This window comes from Bubalus kerabau, chromosome 12 (genome assembly GCF_029407905.1).
Source record: "Bubalus kerabau isolate K-KA32 ecotype Philippines breed swamp buffalo chromosome 12, PCC_UOA_SB_1v2, whole genome shotgun sequence".
NCBI lineage: Eukaryota > Metazoa > Chordata > Mammalia > Artiodactyla > Bovidae > Bubalus > Bubalus kerabau.
This window is the reverse complement of record NC_073635.1, coordinates 69,624,580-69,647,108: the sequence shown is the minus strand read 5'-3', so window position 1 is coordinate 69,647,108 and position 22,529 is coordinate 69,624,580. Positions and strand designations below refer to the sequence as shown.

General features: G+C 50.2%; 1 protein-coding gene across 2 annotated transcripts; it reads left to right on the top strand.

Annotated features, from left to right (window-relative positions):
- Positions 1-3,867: 3,867 nt before the first annotated feature.
- Positions 3,868-6,628, top strand: SOX21 (SRY-box transcription factor 21). 2 transcript variants are annotated; one of them, XM_055541871.1, is made up of 2 exons: positions 3,868-4,307; positions 4,374-6,626. In XM_055541871.1, the coding sequence occupies exons 1-2, from the start codon at positions 3,868-3,870 to the stop codon at positions 4,699-4,701; spliced, it is 768 nt and encodes a 255-aa protein (XP_055397846.1). In that variant the 3' UTR covers positions 4,702-6,626. The 2 variants fall into 2 exon arrangements, with proteins under 2 accessions (XP_055397846.1, XP_055397845.1); XM_055541870.1 differs by having other exon boundaries at positions 3,868-6,628.
- Positions 6,629-22,529: the final 15,901 nt, after the last annotated feature.

Genomic DNA, 22,529 nt, shown 5'->3' with positions numbered 1-22,529 from the left:
CACGCAGTTGCAATAAGTCAGGTGCCACTGAGCATATACACAGGCAGAGAAATGTAGAAGAACAAATATATAAGGTTCCACGAGTTCAAACATAAGCTCTGTGGACATTAAAACTAAATCGTCATTTCAGTACATATGAAAGGGAATGGCAAGAAAACTTACGGGGATAAGCTTAACCAGACTCAGTCAAGAGGCATGAAGGCCCATGAATAGCAGCCGTGATTTGCTGCTGTCTCCCATGAGGGTTCATCCTGGGGGCCTCTCCCTGGGTGAAAAGGCTCTAGGCCAAGAATACTGATCCCCTAAAAACCAAAACTGAAAGCCAGACCTCTCCTAGTGTGAAATTGTATTAGGTGAATAGCAAACAAGCACACAAACAACCATTTTCTTTTTAGGTATGGGAACATCTTTTTTTTTTTTTCCCCCACAGTTCAACATTCATGAACTTAAGAACTATCAAATTTGGTTCATTTAATATCACTAAACAGGCAATACCACACAATTCATAAAACCATATCCTAGGAAGCTTATACATTTTATTTTTATAAGATATTTCACATACAGGCATATATTTCAATCATATATGCAAACATTTCATGGTAATAATTTATTGCAATTTATTTCTAAACTTAAATTTGAAAATATACAATAATTTAACTCACCAATATAAAAATGTTTCAGTCCTTATCCTTTTGTATATATCAAAATAATTTTCAAGATTAGACTCAACTTTATTCACAATAATCTTAGTAACAGTTTTCACATCTTGCGCCCCTATACATATATATGTCCTTTGTATGACAGTGTATATTTTGTGTCAAACCTATTATATAAGTTAGTAGGTTAAAAGCTCCGGGATGATAGTTTCATAGTTTATCATCACAAAACAGTATATTTAATACTCTAGTCTATGTAATTACTCCTGCTAGGGTTTTAACAGTTGCTCCACCCAGTCTGTGAACAGTGTCTTTATAGAGCCTGTAAAGGAATATGGTTCTAAAGAAATCAGTCCAATTGTTTTAGCAATACAAGGGCTGGTGCAAAGTAAACATTTGTGTGGTATCTTAAGAAAGAGTGTCACTCCCATACATTTCACTGCCGATTTGCATTTCTGTATGTCATCACAGCAACTGGGGGGGGGGGGGGGAAGCAACAATCACTATTCTTTTATTTAAAAGAACAATAAAACAAGCCTAACTTTTAAATAAAACTGATGACCTAAAAATGTTTTTATTTAAGTTCAATCAGTTCATTATACCTGCATACGTGTTTGTGTTCGAACTGGACATGAATTGCAGGGAAAACTTAAAAGAGTTAACTGACTGTAGAACTTCCTACTTGCACACACCACATGGCTAGGACAAATCCACACTGCCAAAGAGGCAAGCAAGTTCCCCCGGAAGGGCAGGCCAACTTGTGAATGAAACTTCCAGACTGATCGTGTTAGAAGATGTGCTGCAAGCATACCAAGAAGTGAGGAAAATCTGCAAACAAAATATGCTGTTTGATCTTTGCATTATGTCAAATATAAAGGAAAAAGCTGCTCCTACTAAAGGAAATTGTGCTTAACAGCATAAAAATATTCCAGTACAGAGTGACTAGAACGTTTCACTTTTGTCTTTCAGAAAAACGTTTTATACTTCTTACTGATTTTGAACACCTTCATCCTATCTGTGTGTGAGATACTGTGAGGCTAACTGTACCATAAACCGATCAGCATATGGATGACTAGCGACTAGAACAAAAACAAACCCCCAGAATTTTAAAAGATCTGATAAGTCGGCCAAGGACGCCAGTTCTCAGCCTGGGCTAGTTCCTTTTCGAAAGGGATGTCAGGCGCACGCTCAGCCCCTCCTGTTATCTTTCACTCCACTACCTCCGACTGGTTGCATCACCAGTGCAAGAAAATTCGCGAAGCATCTGCGGCAAGTAACATCTGGACCTCCAAGGAAGCACCTTCTTGCTAGGAATTCTCCAGCATTTTCTGGGTTGCGTCCCCTCTTCCTCCGAAGCGCGTGAGGCTCTCCTCCACGTGCGCGCCTCCTTCCTCCAGGGCAGAGGATCCCAGAACCGCGACCACCGCTGCTCTGCCCCGCCGGGGACGCCGGGACGACCCCAGGGGTGGCGGAAGCCAAACAGTGCGCAGACTCGGCGGCGCGCTTCGAAGTCTCCGCTCGCCTCAACCTGTTCTCAAGTGAAAAGCGGGTGGGAGGAGGAGTACGGGGGTGGGGGTAGGGGGGTGGTGAGGAGGGGGAGAGGCGGCGGGGATCCTGTTTAATTCGCGGTCCTGAGGGTGTGGGAGCGGGAGGAGGCTCGGCTGGTCCCTCCTCCCTCCCCAAGTGCTGGGCTCCACCTCCTCCGCGTGCCCCCAGATATACACACACTCAGCGGCGGCCGGCTATGCACACCCAGCGCCGGCTTCGGGCACGTGTACACGCAGGTAGCGACACTCACCTGAGCCCGTGCACAGGGCTCCTGTCGCCTCGGGAGCGGCGGGCTGGCGGCCTGGGCTGGAAAGGGGCCCACGGTGCTGCAGGAGAGGGGCAATTGGGAGCAGCCCCAGCGCGGACCTGCGAACTGAGGTGATGGCGCGCCTTCTTTAAATCCTACCCACTCATCCGCCACCCCCCCCAACCCCCCTGACTCTTGCACCTCCGCCCGCTCGGCTTCGGCCGAGGAAGCCCGCCCAGAGGGGCTCCAGCCGCGGAGCACACACGGGCGCACGCTCCGAGGCGAGCGCGCCGACAGGGGCGCGGCGGCGCCGGCGCAGGAAACTTGGGCGAAGTTAGTTGCAAGTCCCGGGCGGAGGCCCAGAGGACCGAGGAGTGGGACGCGGCCGGTGCCTGGCCCGCGGCGCCGCGCGGAGGCTGGCCCTTGCTCCGCGCCCGGCGCGCTCCGGGTGCCCGAGTCGGCCGACGCGCCAGGAGGGGCTTGGAGAGAGCCGAGCCGGCATGGCCCGAGGGACAGCGAGACGCGCCGCCCCGGCGAGCCGGGAGGATTTCCTTTGAGGCCCGGCGATCGATCCCAGGCTTTCTGAATCCTCAGCCAACCTCCTGCCCCGACACGCAGCCGGAGAGGAAGACCCAAGAGGCAGGTGCTGGGGTGCGGAAAGCTCCCCCACCCCGCCCTAAACCCCAGCCCACCAGGGGGGTTCCCATCAGCACCCCGCCTGCTGCGAGCGAGGAAGACCGGCCGGTGCTGCGGTATTTGTATTTATATCCATTGCGGCGCTCTGCGTTCCCTCGGTGGGCCCGGACCCCCCTCCTCTTCCTCCTCCCGGCCGCCCCCCTCCTCCCCCACCCCCATCTGCCACTGTCAAATGAGAAAGTCACCGAGGAGAACCCAAACACTCCAGCCGCCGAGAGCCCCCTTTGGCACTTGGCAGCACGCGGCGGCTGACTCCTCCGCTCAACTTGGTGGCGCCTCCGCGACATAACTTTCGGGGTTGCTGTGCATTTAACAGGGGAAAGACCGAGGAGGGGGATCGCGCTGCTGGGTGGCGGCCACCTGCGGGGAGTTCGCAAGCGGACGCCACCGGACAGGAAGGACACAAAGAAAGCAAAGGGCAAACTGCCACAGTGGGGGTGGGAACACCGCCGAGAAGTTCTCGTGCCCCGGGGAGGATTTTGTTTCCCACCCCCACCCGCGAGCGCCTGGCCGGCCGGAGACAACAGCACATCCAGGAGGCGCGACGCGGCCCGGGGCTGGTCCCCCGGCCCCCTCCTCCCGGCGGGAGCGACGCCGGGGTGAAAAGTGGGGCACAGCGGGCCGAAGGGGTCCCCGCCAACAGCCAACATTGATTTCCTCCGGGCCGAGAGCGACGGCCCGGGCGGCGGCGGCGGGCTGCAGCCGCGGCAGGGCGACAGCATGTCCAAGCCGGTGGACCACGTCAAGCGGCCCATGAACGCCTTCATGGTGTGGTCGCGGGCTCAGCGGCGCAAGATGGCTCAGGAGAACCCCAAGATGCACAACTCGGAGATCAGCAAGCGCCTGGGCGCCGAGTGGAAGCTGCTCACCGAGTCGGAGAAGCGGCCGTTCATCGACGAGGCGAAGCGCCTGCGCGCCATGCACATGAAGGAGCACCCCGATTACAAGTACCGGCCGCGGCGCAAGCCCAAGACACTGCTCAAGAAGGACAAGTTCGCCTTCCCGGTGCCCTACGGCCTGGGCGGCGTGGCCGACGCCGAGCACCCGGCGCTCAAGGCGGGCGCCGGGCTGCACGCGGGCGCGGGCAGCGGCGGCCTGGTGCCCGAGTCGCTGCTTGCCAACCCCGAGAAGGCGGCCGCCGCCGCCGCTGCCGCCGCGGCGCGCGTCTTCTTCCCGCAGTCGGCTGCTGCCGCCGCCGCCGCCGCGGCCGCGGCCGCCGCCGGCAGCCCGTACTCGCTGCTTGACCTGGGCTCCAAGATGGCAGAGATCTCGTCGTCCTCGTCCGGCCTCCCGTACGCGTCGTCGCTGGGCTACCCGACCGCGGGCGCTGGCGCCTTCCACGGCGCGGCGGCGGCGGCTGCAGCGGCGGCCGCGGCCGCCGGGGGGCACACGCACTCGCACCCCAGCCCGGGCAACCCGGGTTACATGATCCCGTGCAACTGCAGCGCGTGGCCCAGCCCCGGGCTGCAGCCGCCGCTCGCCTACATCCTGCTGCCCGGCATGGGCAAGCCCCAGCTAGACCCCTACCCCGCGGCCTACGCCGCGGCGCTATGACCCCCGAGGGGCGGCCTCGCCGGGACCTGTGTGCCCACGTGTACATATGTATAGGTACGAGCTCTGCGGCCTCCCCACGCGCCCTCCCGCGACGGGGGCCCCCCGGTGTGTGTGTACATAAGGTGTATAGTTGCCAGTCGGGGCGCGAGTGGCCGAGCGCGCGAGTGCGCGGGCGAGTGTGCGTGTGAATTCGACAGGACCCTTTCAGACCTGCACCCCGCAGACAACTTTCAAGAGGGCAGTTGTATCCGGCAGCGGTGGCTGTTTGCTTTGCACTTCGGAACCTGTTGCGTTTTGGCCCACAGAGGTGGAGGAGTAACTTTTTTTTGACATGTTGGGCTTTCCAGCTTTCTCTGTGGGAAGTTTACTGTCGGTTTTGCTTTTGTTGCCCATTGTTTTTCTTTTATTATTCTTTTCTCCCGGTCTGTGTTGCATGCACTCTGTTCAAACGTTAGGTCTGAAATGGTTGGCACAAGGGAAAAGCTGATCTGTGTCATTAGTTTCTCGGAACGGGATGGCTCCGAGCAGCCTTGCTCCCTATTTGTACTATTTGAACTTTGCAAATCTCTGTTCTCTCAAGCAGAACCCCTAGACCGGATCCATTCTTGACCAGTGACCGGCTCGAATCTGGCCTTTTGTGTGTGAGACGATCACGGTTTCTTTTGTTTATCCTGCCATATGCAAATCAGACCAAGAGCTCTTTCTCAAGAGCAAGGACCGCAAACAAGAAATGTGTGTGAAATGAAAAGTTGTCAATTGGATTTTCTCCCTTAAAAAAAAAAAATCTAGAAGTCTCCCTGAGTCCACTTGCCAGAATTTTTGACACAATTTACACAGAAAAAGGCATTGTTCCTATTTTTTCATTATGGCTGAGTTTCACCTTCAGATGATTGTAAATGTGTATATGTCCGTGAAAGCATTGAGTCTGAAAATGTGTTACTTGCGTTGCCCTAAATTTGAGTCAGTTTTCGACTCTCAAACATTTTGAACAAATGTCAAAGTTAACTTTTAAAAATTGCGGGACTATTTCAGACTCGCAATTTTATCTAAGATTAAATCAGACTTTTTTGTCTGAGTGGTAATTATATATTTATTATTTAGCAAAACAAAACAAAAACCAGAATTGTTTTGACAGATGTCTCTTCTTTCAGCTAGCATTTCTCCAACTCAAACCGCTTAAATGTGTTTTGGAGTTCCCTCCCTAATTAGCTTATTTTTTAGATCACCTGCAATTCATTTGCAAATGATGATAAAACACATTTTAGAGAAAAGAACCTCATTTGTAGCTTTTTTCTTTTTAAGTGTATATATTTTGACTACTGTTTGTGAATGAAGTTGGCTAACATGTATTTAGTTTCATTTTGGCTTTATGTAATATAAAGTTTTTAAAAGTTTAAGTATTGGTTTTAACCTTTATGTGTAAATGGTTTTTCTTGTGTGATCTTCTAATTTAATATTAGACATCTAAACTATATCTGTAAATTAGAACCCGACTATCACTCTGTTCATTTTTTTTGAACAAAGAGTTTAAATAAAGCCTGAACCAGGGAAAAGAGAAAATCCTCTATTTCTTGTTGAGTTCCTAACAAGATTTTTATCTGAATTGCCCTTACGTGCCTGGTCCAGGTGAAGTGTAAGGTATCCTCCAAAGGCAGTCTTTGTTTCACTTTTGAATAGATTTACTAGGAAATCTAAATCAAGCCATTGTTATTCAGAGCCAAAAACCTGATTTATCACATTTTTAATCGTGAATAGGAAAGAAGATAAAAAAACCAAGTAGTTGTATTATCTTGGGGGGAAAAAAGGCATTCATGAACCAGTAGAACAGAGCCCATTGAAAACATCCAGACCGTTTAAAGCATTTCACTAGTTTCCAGTAACATTTTAAGAGGGGAAAGTTGCCTGACCACTTTATCTTGTTAGCAGGAGAGCCCCACTGCTTAAATCAGTGTAATTTGTTCTTGTATCTTTGGTATATTCCTTATTTACACCTTAAGATTTTATTTGTAAGGATGATCGCTGAATTAAGACTTTGTACAACTTTTGACCTCTTTAAGGCTTTATTCTGTCATGCTAATGGCATTAAAATACAAACAACAAATTCTAATGGAAAGGGTTGAATTTCCAAGGCTGCACAAGTTTACACTGGAGAAAGGTTTGAAATCATACCAGGTTTTAATTTCAGAAAAGAAATTAGAAGATGCCAGGAAGACTATCAGGAGAAAAAAAAAAAAAAATACCTAGAGGGAGATCTTTATTTTTGCCCCACCAAGATAGAAATTCTAAAGATACAAGACTCAACTAGTCCTAAACTAGTTTCCCCAACAGAGTCTCTGGAGCTCCACGTCTTTATAAGCTACCCAACTCTTTAAAGTCATTGTTTTCCCCCTACGGAATAATATTTTAAGAACCATGAAAAGTTTGGAAATGTGAGAAATAGGCTCTGCTGGTTTGACCCTGATTCACTAATTAAAACGATCCTTCTCCTGTTATTCCCCGAGCTCTTTGCAATATTATAAGTTAATTCATATGGTTCTGAGCGATTATGCAAAACTAATTTGGACTGTCCAGGGGTAATTATCCCTGACACGGTTAATTAAATCCTTTCAAGGCTCCGTCTTTCCCTTTTGTAGCAGCCCATCACTTCTCAACACGGAACTTCCTGCGGCTCGCTGGAAATCACCCCAGCCCTAAATCTTAGTTACCTCCCTGAGCCTTCCAGCTCGGCCCCACCGGCCCGAAGAGTTCCCCGCCCGCTCCCGCCCCCTCCCCTTTCTCTAATGATCTGCGTTTTTTGGGAGCAGCGCTCCAGAGTGTTGATGAATGAGAATAGGACTAGAGAGATGAGTTGTGGGGTGGGGGGAAGGATGCTGGGGGTGAGCGCACAGGGTCACACCGCCAACAGATTGTGCGGCTGTTTGAGTAGTCCATAGGTCCACGGGGGTGACTGGTTTATCACCCCTCTGACTCCAGTGTTCTTGCTAACTAGTTGCGCCTAGAGAAAGTCTCTCTCTGAATTAGACTGTGCAGAAGAAAGGGGGTGCGACTAAAGGGCAAGAGGGCGTGCAGAAAAGGCCGGGTGTGTGTGTGTGAGTTAGAAAGTGACCCATACATAGAGCCCTGGGACTAGGCAAAGACCTGCTGCCTGCTCCAGATCTCTCGCTCTCTCTCTAACCATCTGTGTCTCTTTCCTCTCTTCTCTCCTGCTTTCCTTCCTTCTTTTTGCTCTTTTAACATTTTCGTTTAAGGTTTAAAAAAAGCGACGCCATTCCTTAGGTAGTCACGGCTGCCTAAGGGCTTTAAACAAGCCTCACACCCAAGGGGCCAGGGGTGTTGCCCTCAGGCTTTGAGCAAACAGGTGGAATTGTTCTGTGGAACCGTAAGGACTTAGCTGGGGGGTGGAGGTGGGGGATGCTGCAGTGCGGAGGGGAGGGACGCCTTCCAGGGAGCCGTGGGGCTGGCCGCTGTTGTCACTTCATTTGACAATTTCCTCCTCCCTTTCTCCCCTACCCGTCCCCCCCTCCCCCGCCCCCGCAAGAAAGTAGAACAAAACAGCGTGGATCTTCTCTCACCGCCGGGCTCTGCGTAGCCTTGGGCGAGGGGCTCAGAAGATGGAGAGAAGATTTGACCGTCTTCCCCCAGCAGATAGGGACCCGCGCGCGCCAGCCAATCAGAGCGCCGCTCGGCCGCACCCTCCCGGCGAGTGAAGTTCCCGCATCTCGCCCGCCGCAAGAGTCCTTGTCTTTCTTGCGCCCGCAGCCCCGCGGAGGCAGAGAGCGCGCGCCAACCAAACTTTATTAATCTCTCCCCGTTCTTTCTCCCTCAGCCCAGTGCATCTCAAAGGTCAGCACTCTTCGCTTAAAAGACTGATATTATTAATTCACTGACAATCCCTCCACCCCCCCCCAATTCTTTTTTTCTCTCTTGCAAGAAAAAAAAAGGGGGGGTAGTGAAAAGAGGGCTTTTTTTTTTTATCCTTTTTTTTTGTCCTTCAGTGGGAGCGTTTAGACAGTCGAGGAGGTTTTGTCCGGGAACAAAACGCAGGGTTGGGAGGTTTTGTGAGAGTGTTGTTTGTTGAAGTGGAGCTAAGAAAAAGCGGCGGCTTTCTCCTCATTGTGAAGAAACCAATCAGTGGTATTTGGAAAACTGTTAGCATTGTGCACTTCTTCTGTGTCCATTGTGAGGCGTTTCTTTTCACAAGGTTTTTTTTTCAGCCGATCCAGCTGGCCGGAATGAATAGCGGCGCAATGTGTACACGCTTTGTCCCTCCGGCCTTCAAGTAGCCCCCATTGAATAGACTAAGTTGACACTGCGTGACAGTGAAACAACATAATAAAAAATACATGAGCCCCTGAATAGGAGCAGGCGCATAAATAAATAAAATGGGTGACCAAAACTGGATAAACTGAATGACAAAACGGTGAAAGGGGAACAAAAAGATATTTAACACGCTAGATTAGCATTAGAATGCGATCTACAAGGCAGAACAATTGATGAATAGGTTTACCGGCCAAGAAAGAAATGGACTAAATGCCCTTTGAATAGATATGCTTTTTGCAAGGGCTTTGAATAGATATGCTTTTTTTGCAAGGGCTGAATGGGAAAAGGTAAAGATGAAGCTATGCAAATGAGCGGGGGAACTTTTTATATATATTCTTTAAACACACACACACACTGCGGGGAGGAGAGTGCTGCCTCGGGGTGTTTATAGAAGCAATAATTGCCATTATTAGCATTGTCTGCGACAGATAGAAATTGAACAGGTTGGGATAATGTCGGGTAGCAGTAATTATTCTTCTAATTAATGGTCCTTTGCTACTTAAAAAAAAAAAAAAGAATAAAGGAAAGGAGAAGTCAAAGTTATGCAGAAGTTATGTTTCCTCGTGTCCGTTTGCCCAGCGTTGGAATCCGTGGAGCAGCGAGTGTGGCCATTCCAAGATGCATGCTGATTTTAGAACATTACAGGGAGCCGATCCTTAGACTCTGGGTTTGGGGCCTGCATTCCATTTATACTGCATTTTAAGAGTCTAATACAGCGTCTGGTACGTGGTAGGTGTCGAATGAATAGTTATGGAATGAATGAAGGCATGTAAATTAAATGGAGGAACCCTAGCCTTCTCGCGGATGTGGGGGAGGGGAATACCAAGGAGGGGTTTCGAGTTTCGCCGCCCCCACCTTCACTTTTTTAGGGGAGCCGTCCAAGAGGAAAGGTCGCCACAAGCTTTTTGAGGCTTTTGTCTTCAGCCTATCTGGGCCGCTGGAAAAAATGGGGAGACCAAACAAGCGACGGGCAACTACTGCCTCCCCCATTCCTTCTCTGTCCCCAAATCCATCCCTAAGCGCGAAGAACATTGTACGTACCCCCTTAAAGAATTGGGCTTCCCTGTGGCTCAGACGGTAAAGAATGCCTCTAATGCCGGAGACCTGGGTTCGATCCCTGGGTCTAGAAGATCCCCTTAGTGAAGGGAATGGCTACCCACTCCAGTATTCTTGCCTGGAGAATTCCACGAACAGAGAAGCCTGGCAGGCTATACAGTCCAGGGGATGGCAGAGTCAGACACGACTGAGCGACTAACACTTCCTGAAAGGATTAGAATACACTTAAAGCTTAGCTCTTTCTCGCGGGTCTCTCCCTTTGGCCTCCGCTGCCCTTTCCCCTCTAAGCCTTTAACTGAACCCCACGGGACAGAGGACCTCCTGCCTGAATTGCTGGCGGAGGCAGGGCGCGAACCCGCGGAGATCTAGGCTGTCCTCGGGCTCCCTGCGTTCCCCCACCCCCTCCCCAGGCGGTCGGCCCGGCTTCTGGGCCACCCAGCCGTCGAACTTTCCAGCGGCTTTCAACCCTGCCCTAACTTAAATGAACAAGACAAATTGTAGACGGCCGGGCTGACAAGTCCCTGCCAACAAGCGGAGGCTCAGAGGGCACTCAGCACCAGCGCTCCGACCTCCCCGACGGCGGCCGGGAAGCTGGGTTTTGAGAAGAGATGACAACTGCTTCTGAATTGTTGGGATAAAAGGGGAGGTGTCCCGAGCTTTAAAAGCAGTGTTCTCCCCCACCCCCTTCTTTTTAAAAAGCTACTTAGCCTTTCCGAGTGACGGGGGCCGCTGGGAAGTCTCGCATATTTTAAAGTGTAACCCAAGCTTTCGCGGTTTCAGCTTCATTTAAAACATGCAAGTTCCTAGAAACTGACAAACCTGGAAAAAGAAAAAGAAAAAAAAAAAAAAAACTTTCGAAGCGTTCTAGTCGGATAAACCGGTTGGGAGTCACTTTGAGGCGATAAAACTCACAGTGATGGGGTGATGGGTATTGGTGGAGGCAGTGACCTGTTGGATTGGGTTTCCAGGTTCAAGGTGGCCACCGGGCCTTTGCCAACCACCTAGGCGCAGAGCAGGGAAGTGGTACCCACAAGGCAATAGCTTTAATGCCTTCCTTTTTGTGACCTCTTGCTCCTCCGCCCAGACCCTCACTGCACGCTTTGTCAGGTAGGCGCCATCACCCTTGCTGAGGCAGCCCCATCATTCACACTCGACTGAAGGAAATAAAATCGGCTTTGGCTTTTTAATTCCTTTTGAAGATTTCTCCACCTGATTTCTACCTCCTTTGGGCTCCTCGCTTGATTGGGGGAGGGGTTATTTAGGGACTTTTTGACAAACAGAATAAGTTGAGGTGCTAATTGTAAACACCCGGTTGCTCTCCTTGAATGTATTTATTATCATACATGAGGACTTGGAGACTCATGGCCTATTACTCATTTCAAGCCTCTAGGCAAAGAATTCTCCTACTGAGATCGACCAGTAAAACCAGATTTCTTAGGGGAAATTACAAGGACGTCTTCAGACTCTCTTTGTGGAACGATATTACTGGGTTGTCAATTTCACTCGAGCACCCTCCTCCCTACACATCTCATCCCACCGTTTTACTTCGGGATCACCCCAAGGTAATTAGCCACTCGCAGAAAGCTTGAAATCCCGAAAGGAGAGGAGCAGCCTAGGATAACAGAGACCAAGTGAGGCTTTTCAGATCGGATGCTCCACGGGGGCCATCTTTTCATAAGGTCAGGAGTGGAGAGAAGTATGTTTGCAGAAGAGGAAATACGTTTAAAAGGGCTCCCAGGCGGTGGGGGGGCTTCCTACAATGTCATCACCGCGACTCCGCAGGGAGCCCAGCCTGTCCTCCGTGGAGTCCCGCACAGGTACTGCCACTGAATTCAGGAGTTCATTACGGGCACATGGGAACAAGAACACAAGCACACACGGTTGGGAGCGGACCTCGGTTTATGTGTCATCAAATGCTAACCCCCGAGGTTGAGAGTAGTGTCCGACAGACTAGAGATCTACGCGGACATCAGAAGTCGGGGAAAATTTGGTGGGGTTATAATCGCGCACAAACAGGCGAATTCTGCCCAGCAAACGTTTGCGCACCTGGTCTCCCACGCTCTCTCCCACTTGGCTGAAGTTTGGGTTATGGTATGTTTTGAACTGGACCATCTAAATGGCCTCGACGGCCTCCCTCTGCCTGCATGGACCCGCTCGTTGACGAGGACTGACAGCGTACACAGACCCCGGGAAGGACACAGAAGACCACCAGGGAAGCACAGGAAAAGTGCGTTTCGGGAGAGAAGGCAGGAAGGAAGAGAGGATGAAGGGGGGCGGGAAAAAAATCAGGACGGGAAAAAGAACCGCCTTCCTACTGACACTCCCTCTTGCCCTCAGGTTCAACACCTGGGGAGGGTACTGCCAGGGCTGATGTGCCACGAGACGAGCTGAACCGCGGAGGAGGTGAAGGACCGCAGACCTCAGCCTGCTCCAACCCTAACTCCTCCTCACATTCGCCCCCACCCCCCACCGCTGGTTCACCCCAACTAAGACCAGAGACTCCCCAGTCGGGAAGGGAACGCTACGGGAGGCGATAATCGCGCGGGCTCTGGAAGGATCCCACCACCGAGGGTTCCGGAAACGGGGGGGGGGGGGGAGGGGAGAATCCTGAAAGTCCTCAGGACTCGGGGACTCCTCTTGCAGCTGGAGCCACGTGAGAAAGAGGAGTCTTTAAAAGTGAGGCTGGCCTCTGCCCCCATCATATTAACTCCTGCAAGTGAAAGTCGCCCAGTCGTGTCCGACTCTTTGTGACCCCATGAACTGTAGTCAGGCTTCTCTGTCCATGGGATTCTCCAGGCAAGAATACCAGAGTGGGTAGCCCGTTCCTGTCTCCAGGGGATCTTCCAAACCCAGGGATCGAACCCGGGTCTCCCGCATCGCAGGCGGATTCTTTACCGTCTGAACCACCAGGGAAGCCCAAACCCACAGCGGAAAACAAGTTTTGTGCAGCCTGAAACTTACTTAAGAAAATTGCATCACAATTAGGGTAGGACTTTACAAGAGGGGTCGGTGCCAGCGAGGGACTGTGAAACTGAAGCTCCTTTTTCTTCCCGGGAAATCTGCCCCGATAGACTCTCAGGACTGCCAGGGGAGCTAGCTCGTTCCCAGTTCCAGCAGTGAAACGAGAGCCAGGGGCAGAAATGAGGCCCTTAGCTAATCGCCCCATCCCCGCCTCAGCTCGCGCCCCACTCCCGCGTGTCGGCGGGACACAGGCGCCGACTGCCCTGCCCCAGACCAAGGCTTCCTTGCTCTTCCGGATCCCAACTTGCTATATTCCTTCTTTCCAGGGACTCTTTTTTCTCCTGCAAACCTAGACTAGAGTAAGTAGTTAGAGCGGCCGATTAATAAGTATTCAAACGGAATGTTTATGACCGAGTGAATAAACATGAGCCCGCCGCTGCGGCGGCAGCGCCCACCGGCTCACGCTCGCCTCTCCTGGGCGCGCGGAGCCGGAACAGGCGAAACTGGCGTTTCTGATCCAGAAATGGGACCGAGGTCGGCGGAGCCGAGGTCGGCGGAGCCAACCATCATTCTGCGCCCCCACGCCCGGTTCGGAACCCTCCACCCCCGCCCGGGCGCCCGGTGCACGGCGGATGGCAAGGCTCTGCGCGCACCCACTCCTTGGGGGGGGGGGGGGTGTCTTTGGATACGGTTCCCTTTCTTTCTAGAAAGCTGCTTCGACTTCTCTTACCGAGGCGCACGCTTTGGGAACCTGGAGGTGGGAGGTGTGAAGAAGGCTCGCCTCAGTCCTCACGCTTAGGGCGTTACCCAACGGGAGTCTCTGAGAAAAACTGGGGGACCCGGAACTCGCCCTCGAGGGCTCCGGAGGGAGGCTGTGACCCGCCTGCTGGAAGGAAAACGTCGAGCTGCGGATTCGAGGGAGGGGACCAGTCGCCGAAGACACTGGATTTCTGGCCTTAGGGGATAATGGCCTACCCAGTGCACTTCCAAAGACCCGCCACCTCCCTCTAGGAAAAGTCGCCCTTGGCCTCTTTGTTTCCCTGTATCCAGTGTGTCTTGCCTTGGGCAACTATAAGTGATGGAGCAGAGTCTAGGCCTCGAAGCCCCTGGCCCCACATTCATGCCCTGCACGCACGGGGCCACAGGCCTGGGCCGGGTCCGAATCAGCGCCTGCAGCCCACGCGTTTAGGGGGAGGTGGAGGTTGGGCGTGCCCCTGACCCAGCGCCCCGGAATTTAGCTGAATCCAGGCCTCCGTGGGCCTGAGACCGTCCTCCAGTCTCAGGCTAGCGCAGCGGCGGACACTCCAGCGCCCCACGTCTCACCCAGGCTGCCAGCTTCGCCCCGAATCTGTGTGTAAGCAACGCAAAATTGACTTCCGCACCCTCCATGGCCACGCGCTCCGACTGTGTCGCTGCGGCGCGCAGAGAAGTGCTGGAGGAAGAGAAGCGCACTTCGCAGGACAAGGATGTGCAGGTGGTTTCCGTGGGTGGGGTGAGTTCTCACCAGGAGGAGGGCGCTCCTAGTAGTCTTTTTCCCCTACAGCTTGTCCGAGTTCAAGAGTATGAGGCCCGGATCATCCTGATAAAACTTTGGGGACATTAAGCCCCAGTTCCGACTCGATGGCAAGGCCGGAAATTTTTTTGAAAAGTGTTCCCTGAAAATATTGAGTTGTCCACTGCTAAGGCCTTTTTCAGTGGTCATGTATGGATGTGAGAGTTGAACTGTGAAGAAAGCTGAGCGCCGAAGAATTGATGCTTTTGAACTGTGGTGTTGGAGAAGACTCTTGAGAGTCCCTTGGACTGTGAGGAGATCCAACCGGTCCATTCTAAAGGAGATCAGCCCTGGGTGTTCTTTGGAAGGAAAGATGCTAAAGCTGAAACTCCAGTAGTTTGGCCACCTGATGCGAAGAGTTGACTCATTGGAAAAGACTGATGCTGGGAGGGATTGGGGGCAGGAGGAGAAGGGGATGACAGAAGATGAGATGGCTGGATGGCATCACCAACTGGATGGACATGAGTTTGAGTGAACTCCGGGAGTTGGTGATGGACAGGGAGGCCTGGCGTGCTGCGATTCATGGGGTCACAAAGAGTCGGACACGACTGAGTGACTGAACTGAACTGAAGGCCTTGGGACATCTAGTCACCGCTCACCTCAGACTAGGTCTTGGCCACGTTCATCAGTGAAGTGGATGTAAAAGGCTGCTCTAGTCCTCGACCGGAAGCTCCTTTTCTAAAGGAGGAACAGGGGCTGGTAGTTCTATGAGGTGCAGCAAGACTTGGAGGAGGTCTAGGGTATTCTGGATGGTTCTATTGGCTAAGGAATGCTCCCCGCTTGGAAAATTTCAGGAGAGGGTGTGGAGTGGGCGATAAGGCCCTTGAGATCCTGGCCTAAAAGATGGGTGGAACGCATCTGGGTAAGTTTCGACTATATAATAGCAAGGCAGAGAACCCTAAATCATTCGGGGAGGGCAATGGGCCCCTCAGTTCGGTTCAGTTCAGTCGCTCAGTCGTGTTCGACTCTTTGCGGCCCCATGGACTGCAGCACGCCAGGCCTCCCTGTCCATCACCAACTCCTGGAGTTTACTCAAATTTAGTAACCTAGTAACCAGGAGACGCAAAAGACATGGTTTTGATTCCTGGATAGCAAGATTCCCTGGAGAAGGAAATGGCACCCCACTCCAATATTTTTGCCTAGGGATCCCATGGACAGAGAAGCCTGGCGGGCTCCAGTCTATAGGGTCGCAAAGAGTCGGACACGACTGAGCAGACAGAGTAACCACTAGTAACCACTGCTCTTCCTAATCTCCTGGTTTGTGTCCCTGAGCCTCTCAGCTGCCCTAGGCCAGGAAGCACCATCTTCTGTGTGAATGGCGCCCCCTGGAAGCCATTTGCCCCATTTCTCTCTGACTTTCCAGATAAGAACTTCCTACTTACAGAAGGGGGAGTAGGGCTTTCCCAAGGTTAAGTGGGGTTCTAGACTGTATTTGCTGGCCCCAAAGCCCAAACTCATTCATTCACCTTGCTGCTACCCACTAAGGAAGCAAACTTCCACAGTCTTAGCAGCAATCAGTTTTCCTTCCCTGACGGCCTGGAAAATCACAACTGAAGTCCCTTGATAATTTGCTCTTTCTGGTGTATTCCACTCTCCAAGCAGAAATCCACTCTATCATGACTGCAGGCAGCTGGGTCTGGGGATGCTGTTACTGAAAAGAATATGTTTGTCTCACTTTTCTGCTTTAACAAAACAAATCATCAAAAAGCCTTTTCCCTCGAACCACGAATGTTCAATGACAAAGACTTCTGGTTTAATATGACTTTTGAAAAGTGAGAGAAACCCATGCATGAAAACCCAACTGAGGAGCAGATTCCTCAGGCGATGCCTCACCTTTTCTTTTCTCCCCACTTTCTTGTTTCCTTCTCCTGCTCATAGTTCCTTGTGGGTTTTCTAAGTCCAGGTAAGTAAAACTGCTCGCAAGTCCTGGTGTGATGCTTTAAATGCTTCCTTGTTAACGGTGTCAGAGGGGCGAGAGCTGTGTTGTGCCGGATTTAGACTCCTTCTGGCTTTGCGGGAGGATCCAACAGAGGAACAAAGGAAATGAGCCCTGGTTCCTCAGGTTATCTCCTGCCGTTCTCCAAGGTCTCGGGGCTAATGAGCAAATACTCCACCCTCACACAGCGGCCTACTTACTAGCCTCTGTGTGCCCTCGGATGCTGCCTGTCCTCCTGTGACTGGGGGTGAAGAGTCCCCATTCCCAACTAGGGCAGGCTTCTCTACTCACACACATTCCCTCCCCTCTCTGGTAGGCAGACTCTCAAATGCCCCTGGCAGTCCCCACTTCCTGGAATTCATGCCTCTGTGTAAACCTCTCCCTCTTGAAGCGGCCAGAGCTAGTGACTTGCTCCTAACAAATAAAATATGGCAAAGTGATAGGATGGCACTTCCTGGTTAAGTTACAGAACAACGACTTCCCCTTCTTTCTTCGTTTCAGCTCTTGTTCTGTGGGAAGCCAGCTGCCATTTTGTGAGCCGCTGCAAGGAGAGGCTGGGGGGTAGGGGCGGAACTGATGTCTCTGGCCAGAACCCCACGGGGTCCTGAAATCTGCCACCTGCAGAGTTGAGTGACATGGAAATGGACCCTCACTCAATTGAGCCTTGACATGACAGCAGCCCCATTGACAGGGTGACTATGGCCTTGGGAGAGACACTGGAGGCAGAAACTTTCAACAAGGCACTCCTGGAACCTTAACCCACAGAAATCATGAGATAATCAGCGTGTATTATTTTAAGCCATTAGGTTTGGGGATGATTTGTTATGCAGCATAAGGTGACTAATACACCACATGAAAATACTAGATATGGCTCCAGAAAATCTCTCCCCTTTTCTCTTGTCAAAAATTTCTTTCTTTACTAAATCATTCTTGTGAGTACAAAAAAATCCTATTCTCCCATTAAAAAAAAAAAAAAAACACTTCATTTTTCCTCCAGCTACCACTTCTCTGCTCCTCTTTACAGTGAATTCATTAAAAAACAAAAGATATCTCTCTTCCTTATCTCTAATTCCCTGTTTCCTCCTTTCTCGTAAACCCCCTCTAGTTGGGAGTTTGTCCCCCTCTGCCAACACCACTCCACCAAAATCTGCTCTTATCCAGGTCCCCAGTGCTTTCTGAATTGATCGATCAGTTCTCATCTACCTTGATATACAGCATTTGACAGAACTGGTCACTCTCTCCTCCTAAAAGCTACTTGGCCACAAAGGTACCACACTCATCTGGGTTTCCTACTTCCTCACTGGATGCTCTGCCATTTTCCCTCCTTGGTTCTACATCTCTCTAACCTCTTAATCAAGTTTTGTTAGGAAAGATAGGAACACAGTCATATTCTCTGCTGTAGACTGAATGTTGTGTCCCTCCCAGTTTCATATCTGGGCTTCCCTGGTGGGTTAGCTGGTAAAAAAAAATCTCCCTGCAATGCGAGAGACCTGGGTTCGATCCCTAGATTGGGAAGATGACCTGGAGAAGGGAAAGGCTACCCACTCCAGTATTCTGGCCTGGAGAGTTCCATGGACTGTATAGTCTATGGGGTTGCAAAGAGTCGGATATGACTGAGCACCTTTCACTTTCACTTTTCTTTCAGATTCATAGGTTAAATCCTGATGCCCACTGAGAAGTGATTAGGTCATGAGGGTGGAGTCCCATGAATGTGATTAAGTGCCAAGAGGTTTCAGAGAGCTCCCTTACTGCCATGTGAGGACACAGCCAGAAGTTGGCTCTCAGTGAATCAGGAAGTGGAGTCTCAGCAGATACAGAATCTGCTGGCACCTTGATCTTAGACTTTGCAGACTCCAGAACTTCTCTTGTTTTTGCTTGTTTGCTTTTGTTTTTGCCATGTGACGTGTGGGATCTTAGTTCTCCAACCAGGGATCGAACCCTTGCCCCTGCATTGGAATTGCAGAGTCTTGACAACTGGACTGCCAGGGACGTCCCCAGCAACCAGATCTGTGAGAAATAAATTTGTTATTTATAAGCCACCCAGGGTATGATATTTTGTTATAGCAGCTGCACCTGATTAAGACATTCTTCAATCTTCCAACAAACTGCAATTGTCTTCTGATATTCTGTAATAGTTTCAGTAGGAGACCATTAGGATGTCAATTATATATCTTCTTAACTGACAATATAGATTTATCAGTCATTATGAGCAAGAGTATATTTATCCCTGGTGGCTCAGACGATAAAGAATCTGCCTGCAATGCAGGAGACCCAGGTTCGATCCCTGGGTTGGGAAGATGCCCTAGAAAAGGAAATGGTTATTCACTCCAGGATTCTTGCCTGGAGAATTCCACAGACAGAGGAGCCTGGTGGGCTATAGTCCATGGGATCACAAAGAGTCAGATACAACTGAGCGACTAGCTCACACACACACACACACACACGTGAGCAACAGTAGGCTGAAACAACATATAAATCCTTCATCTCAATGTCTTACCACAACAGAAGTTTATTGTGAGCTGTTATATCCAACAACCCCCAAATCTCAATGGCTTAACACAAAAAAAGTTTATTTTTCATATGTGTCACAGTCCAAGGCAAGACGTGGGGCCCCACTCTAAGTAATGTCTCAGAACCATCACCTAAGAGTCTTCTAGATTCTCTGCATTTAGCTGATTGACAACCAAAGACCATGGCTCTTGCAGGGGATATACAGCTATTCCTGGGACCAATGGCCATTCTTAGCCCCTATTTCCATAGCCAGTGTGTCAACCTGATTATAAAGAATGCTTGGATATATAAATTATTGCTGTGCTAAAACAGAGAAAAGAAGGTTGGTAAACATCTAACTTGTTTCTTCCAAAGAATGGAGGAAGTCATTTCTTCACTTTACAATATCCAGACACTGCTCCAGCACTTTTGTGAACAGACAGATACAAATCCATATACAGAAGGTATGGTGAGTTCCCCCACAACAATTAATCCTGGAGCTGCCCAGGTGGCTCAGTGGAAAAGAATCCACCCGCCAGAGCGGAAGATGCCAGAGATGCAGGTTTGATCCCTGGGTTGGGAAAATCCCCTGGAGGAAGAAATGACAACCCGCTCCAGTACTCTTGCCTGGAAAATCGTATGGACAGTGGAGCCTGGCAGGCTACAGTCAGAAGGTCACAAAGAGTCAGATACAACTGAGCACCTACATCTGTCTATTTCCTACAAAACTCATAATTCACTCACTCTCCAGAAAACAAACAAAAAAAAAGAACTAGGCAGAGAGCCTCTTCCATCTGATATTAGTCTTCTCTCCTTGAGACTAATGCTGGGTTGGTTAGTTATGTCTGACTCTTTTGTGACCTCATGGACTATAGCCTGAAAGTCTCAAGTCTCCTCTGTCCATGGGATTTCCCAGGCAAGAATACTGGAGTGGGTTGCCATTTCCTTCTTCAGGGGATCTTCCTGACCCAAGGATCGAAACTGCATCTCTTGTGTCTCGGCATTGGCAGATGGATTCTTTACCACTGCACCACGAAGAAATATTGTAGAAGAATGTCTCTCTGTCCTAGCAGAGCATCAGAATTGATGTGAGCTTTTGAACCATTAAGGGCACTCAAGGCTATCTGAAGATCTTGTTGTTCAGTCACTCAGCCATGTCCGACTCTTTGCGACCCCATGGACTGCAGCACACCAGGCTTCCCTGTCCTTTACCAACTCCTAGATCTTCCTCAAACTCATGTCCATCGAGTCAGTGATGCCATCCAACCATCTCATCCTGTCATCGCCTTCTCCTGCCTCCAATCTTTCCCAGCATCAGGCTCTTTTCCAATGAGTTGGCTCTTTGCATCAGGTGGCCAAAGTATTGGAGCTTCAGCTTCAGCATCGGTCCTTTCAATAAATATTCAGGGTTGATTTCCTTTAGGATTGACTGGTTTGATCTCCTTGCAGTCCAAGGGACTCTCAAGAGTTTTCTCCAGCACCACAATTCAAAAGCATCAATTCTCTGGTGCTCAGCCTTCTTTATGGTCCAATGCTTACATCCATACATGAAGATCTGCTGAGTTAGAACTTCCCAGAACTAGAGCTCAGGCATGTATATCTCTAAAATTTTCCCTTGGTGATCCAGTGTACACCCAGGATTGAAAACGACTGTTCAGACTTGAGAAAGGAGTGTCAGTTAAGACCCAGAGTCAGATCATTGTAATGTTTTATACTGGAGTAAACGTCTATAAATTTGTCTTGGCAGATAAATAAACAAACAGAACCCCAAATATCTTGCCTCTCAATTCAAAAGTTTTTTTTTTTTTAGAAAAACAATATTGATGGGGACTTATCTTGTGGTTCAGCAGCTAAAACTCTGAGCTCCAATGCAGGGGGCCTGCGTTGGATTCCTCCCTTTTTCTAGTGCCCTTCATTTCACCTATTGGGAAATCTTCTGGATTTAGCAAAGGTCCAAACCAAGGACTTCCCTGGTGGTCTAGTGGTTAAGAATCCACCTTCCGATGGAGGAGACACAAGTTCAATCCCTGGTCGGGGAACTGGGATCCCACATGCTGCAGTGGCCTGCAACTAAGGTGACACAGTCAAATAAATAAATATTTAAACCCCGCCCCCCATAAAAGGTCCAAGCCATCAGCATCTCTCAGGTGAATTATGGCAACAACCCCTGCTTTAATGCTTCCCTATCATATCACCACAAATGTAGCAACTTAAGACAACATTCACTTATTATCTCACAGTTCTAGGTCAGAGTCCTAGTCAGTTCTAGGTCTAGTAGGTCAGAGTTCTCAGGGTTTGGCTGGGTTCTCTGTTCAGGGTCCCAAGAGACTGGAATCAAGGTGTCACCTGGCTTGGGCTCTCATCTTCCAGCTTCCTTAAGACTCTTGTAGGACTCAGTTGCTTCTCATGGTGGTGGTTTAGTCGCTCAGTCATGTCCGACTCTTGTGACCCCATGGACTGTAGCCAGCCAGGCTCCTCTGTCCATAGGATTCTCTAAGCAAGAATACTGGAGTGGCATTTCCTTCTCCAGGGGATCTTCCTGACCCAGGAATCGAACCTGGGTCTCCTGCATTGCAGGCAGATTTTTTTACTGACTGAGCTACAAGGGAAGCCCAGATTTCCCATCAGCAACAGATCAAGTCCCTCTCATGCACTGTATCTCCCTAACCTCTCTGTTGCATTTCTCTGACTCCCACTTAAGAAAACTCTGCTTTTAAAGGTTCGTGTGTTCAGACTGGACCCATCTGGACAATCCAGGACACATCTCCCTATTTATTTTATTTATTTGGCTGTGTCGGGTCTTAGTTGCGGTGCTTGGAATCTTCATTGCATCGTGCAGCATCCTTCATTGAGGTGCATGGACTCTCTTGAGGCACAAGGTCTCAGGAGGTGCAGTGCGTAGGCTTAGTTGCTCCGAGGCCTGTAAGATCTGTTTCTGGACTAGGGACTGAATCTGAGTCCTCTGCATTGCAAGGTGGATTCTTAATCATAGGACCAACAGGGAAGTCTCACAATCTTCCTATTTTAGAGTCCGTAACCTTAATTGCATCTGCCGAGTTCCTTCAGCCATGTAATATAACAGATTCTCAAGTTCCAGGGATTAGGGCGTGAATGTGGCGGGCTCCTCCTACCTGCCCTGGCTCCTCAGCTTCCTGCTTCACACCTTTGTTCCCATCCAGACTGTCTACAGCCCAGCAGACAGACCTGCCAGGACGTCCTGTCTCACTGAGAGCAAATCCACATTTTCACCTGCCCCACCTGCCCTACACAGTTTGCATCCCCATTACCTTCCTGCCCTGTCTCCCTCACACCCAGCAAGCTCCCTGTTACAGACAATTGCCCTGGGCCTTCCTCCGCCAAGTTCTCTTTCCCGCAATAGCTGCGTGGCTCACCCTTCCTCTCTTGAATGTCAGTGCCGAGACTCAAACTTAGTGAGGTCCCTCCTGACCCCCTATTTAAAACTGCAGCCTCCAAATTCCCCAGGACTCCCTTAATCCCCTTCCAAGCTCTATT

Coding starts and splice junctions, on each gene's coding strand:
- SOX21 (XM_055541870.1), top strand. CDS start 3,868: ATGTCCAAGCCGGTGGACCACGTCAAGCGGCCCATGAACGCCTTCATG.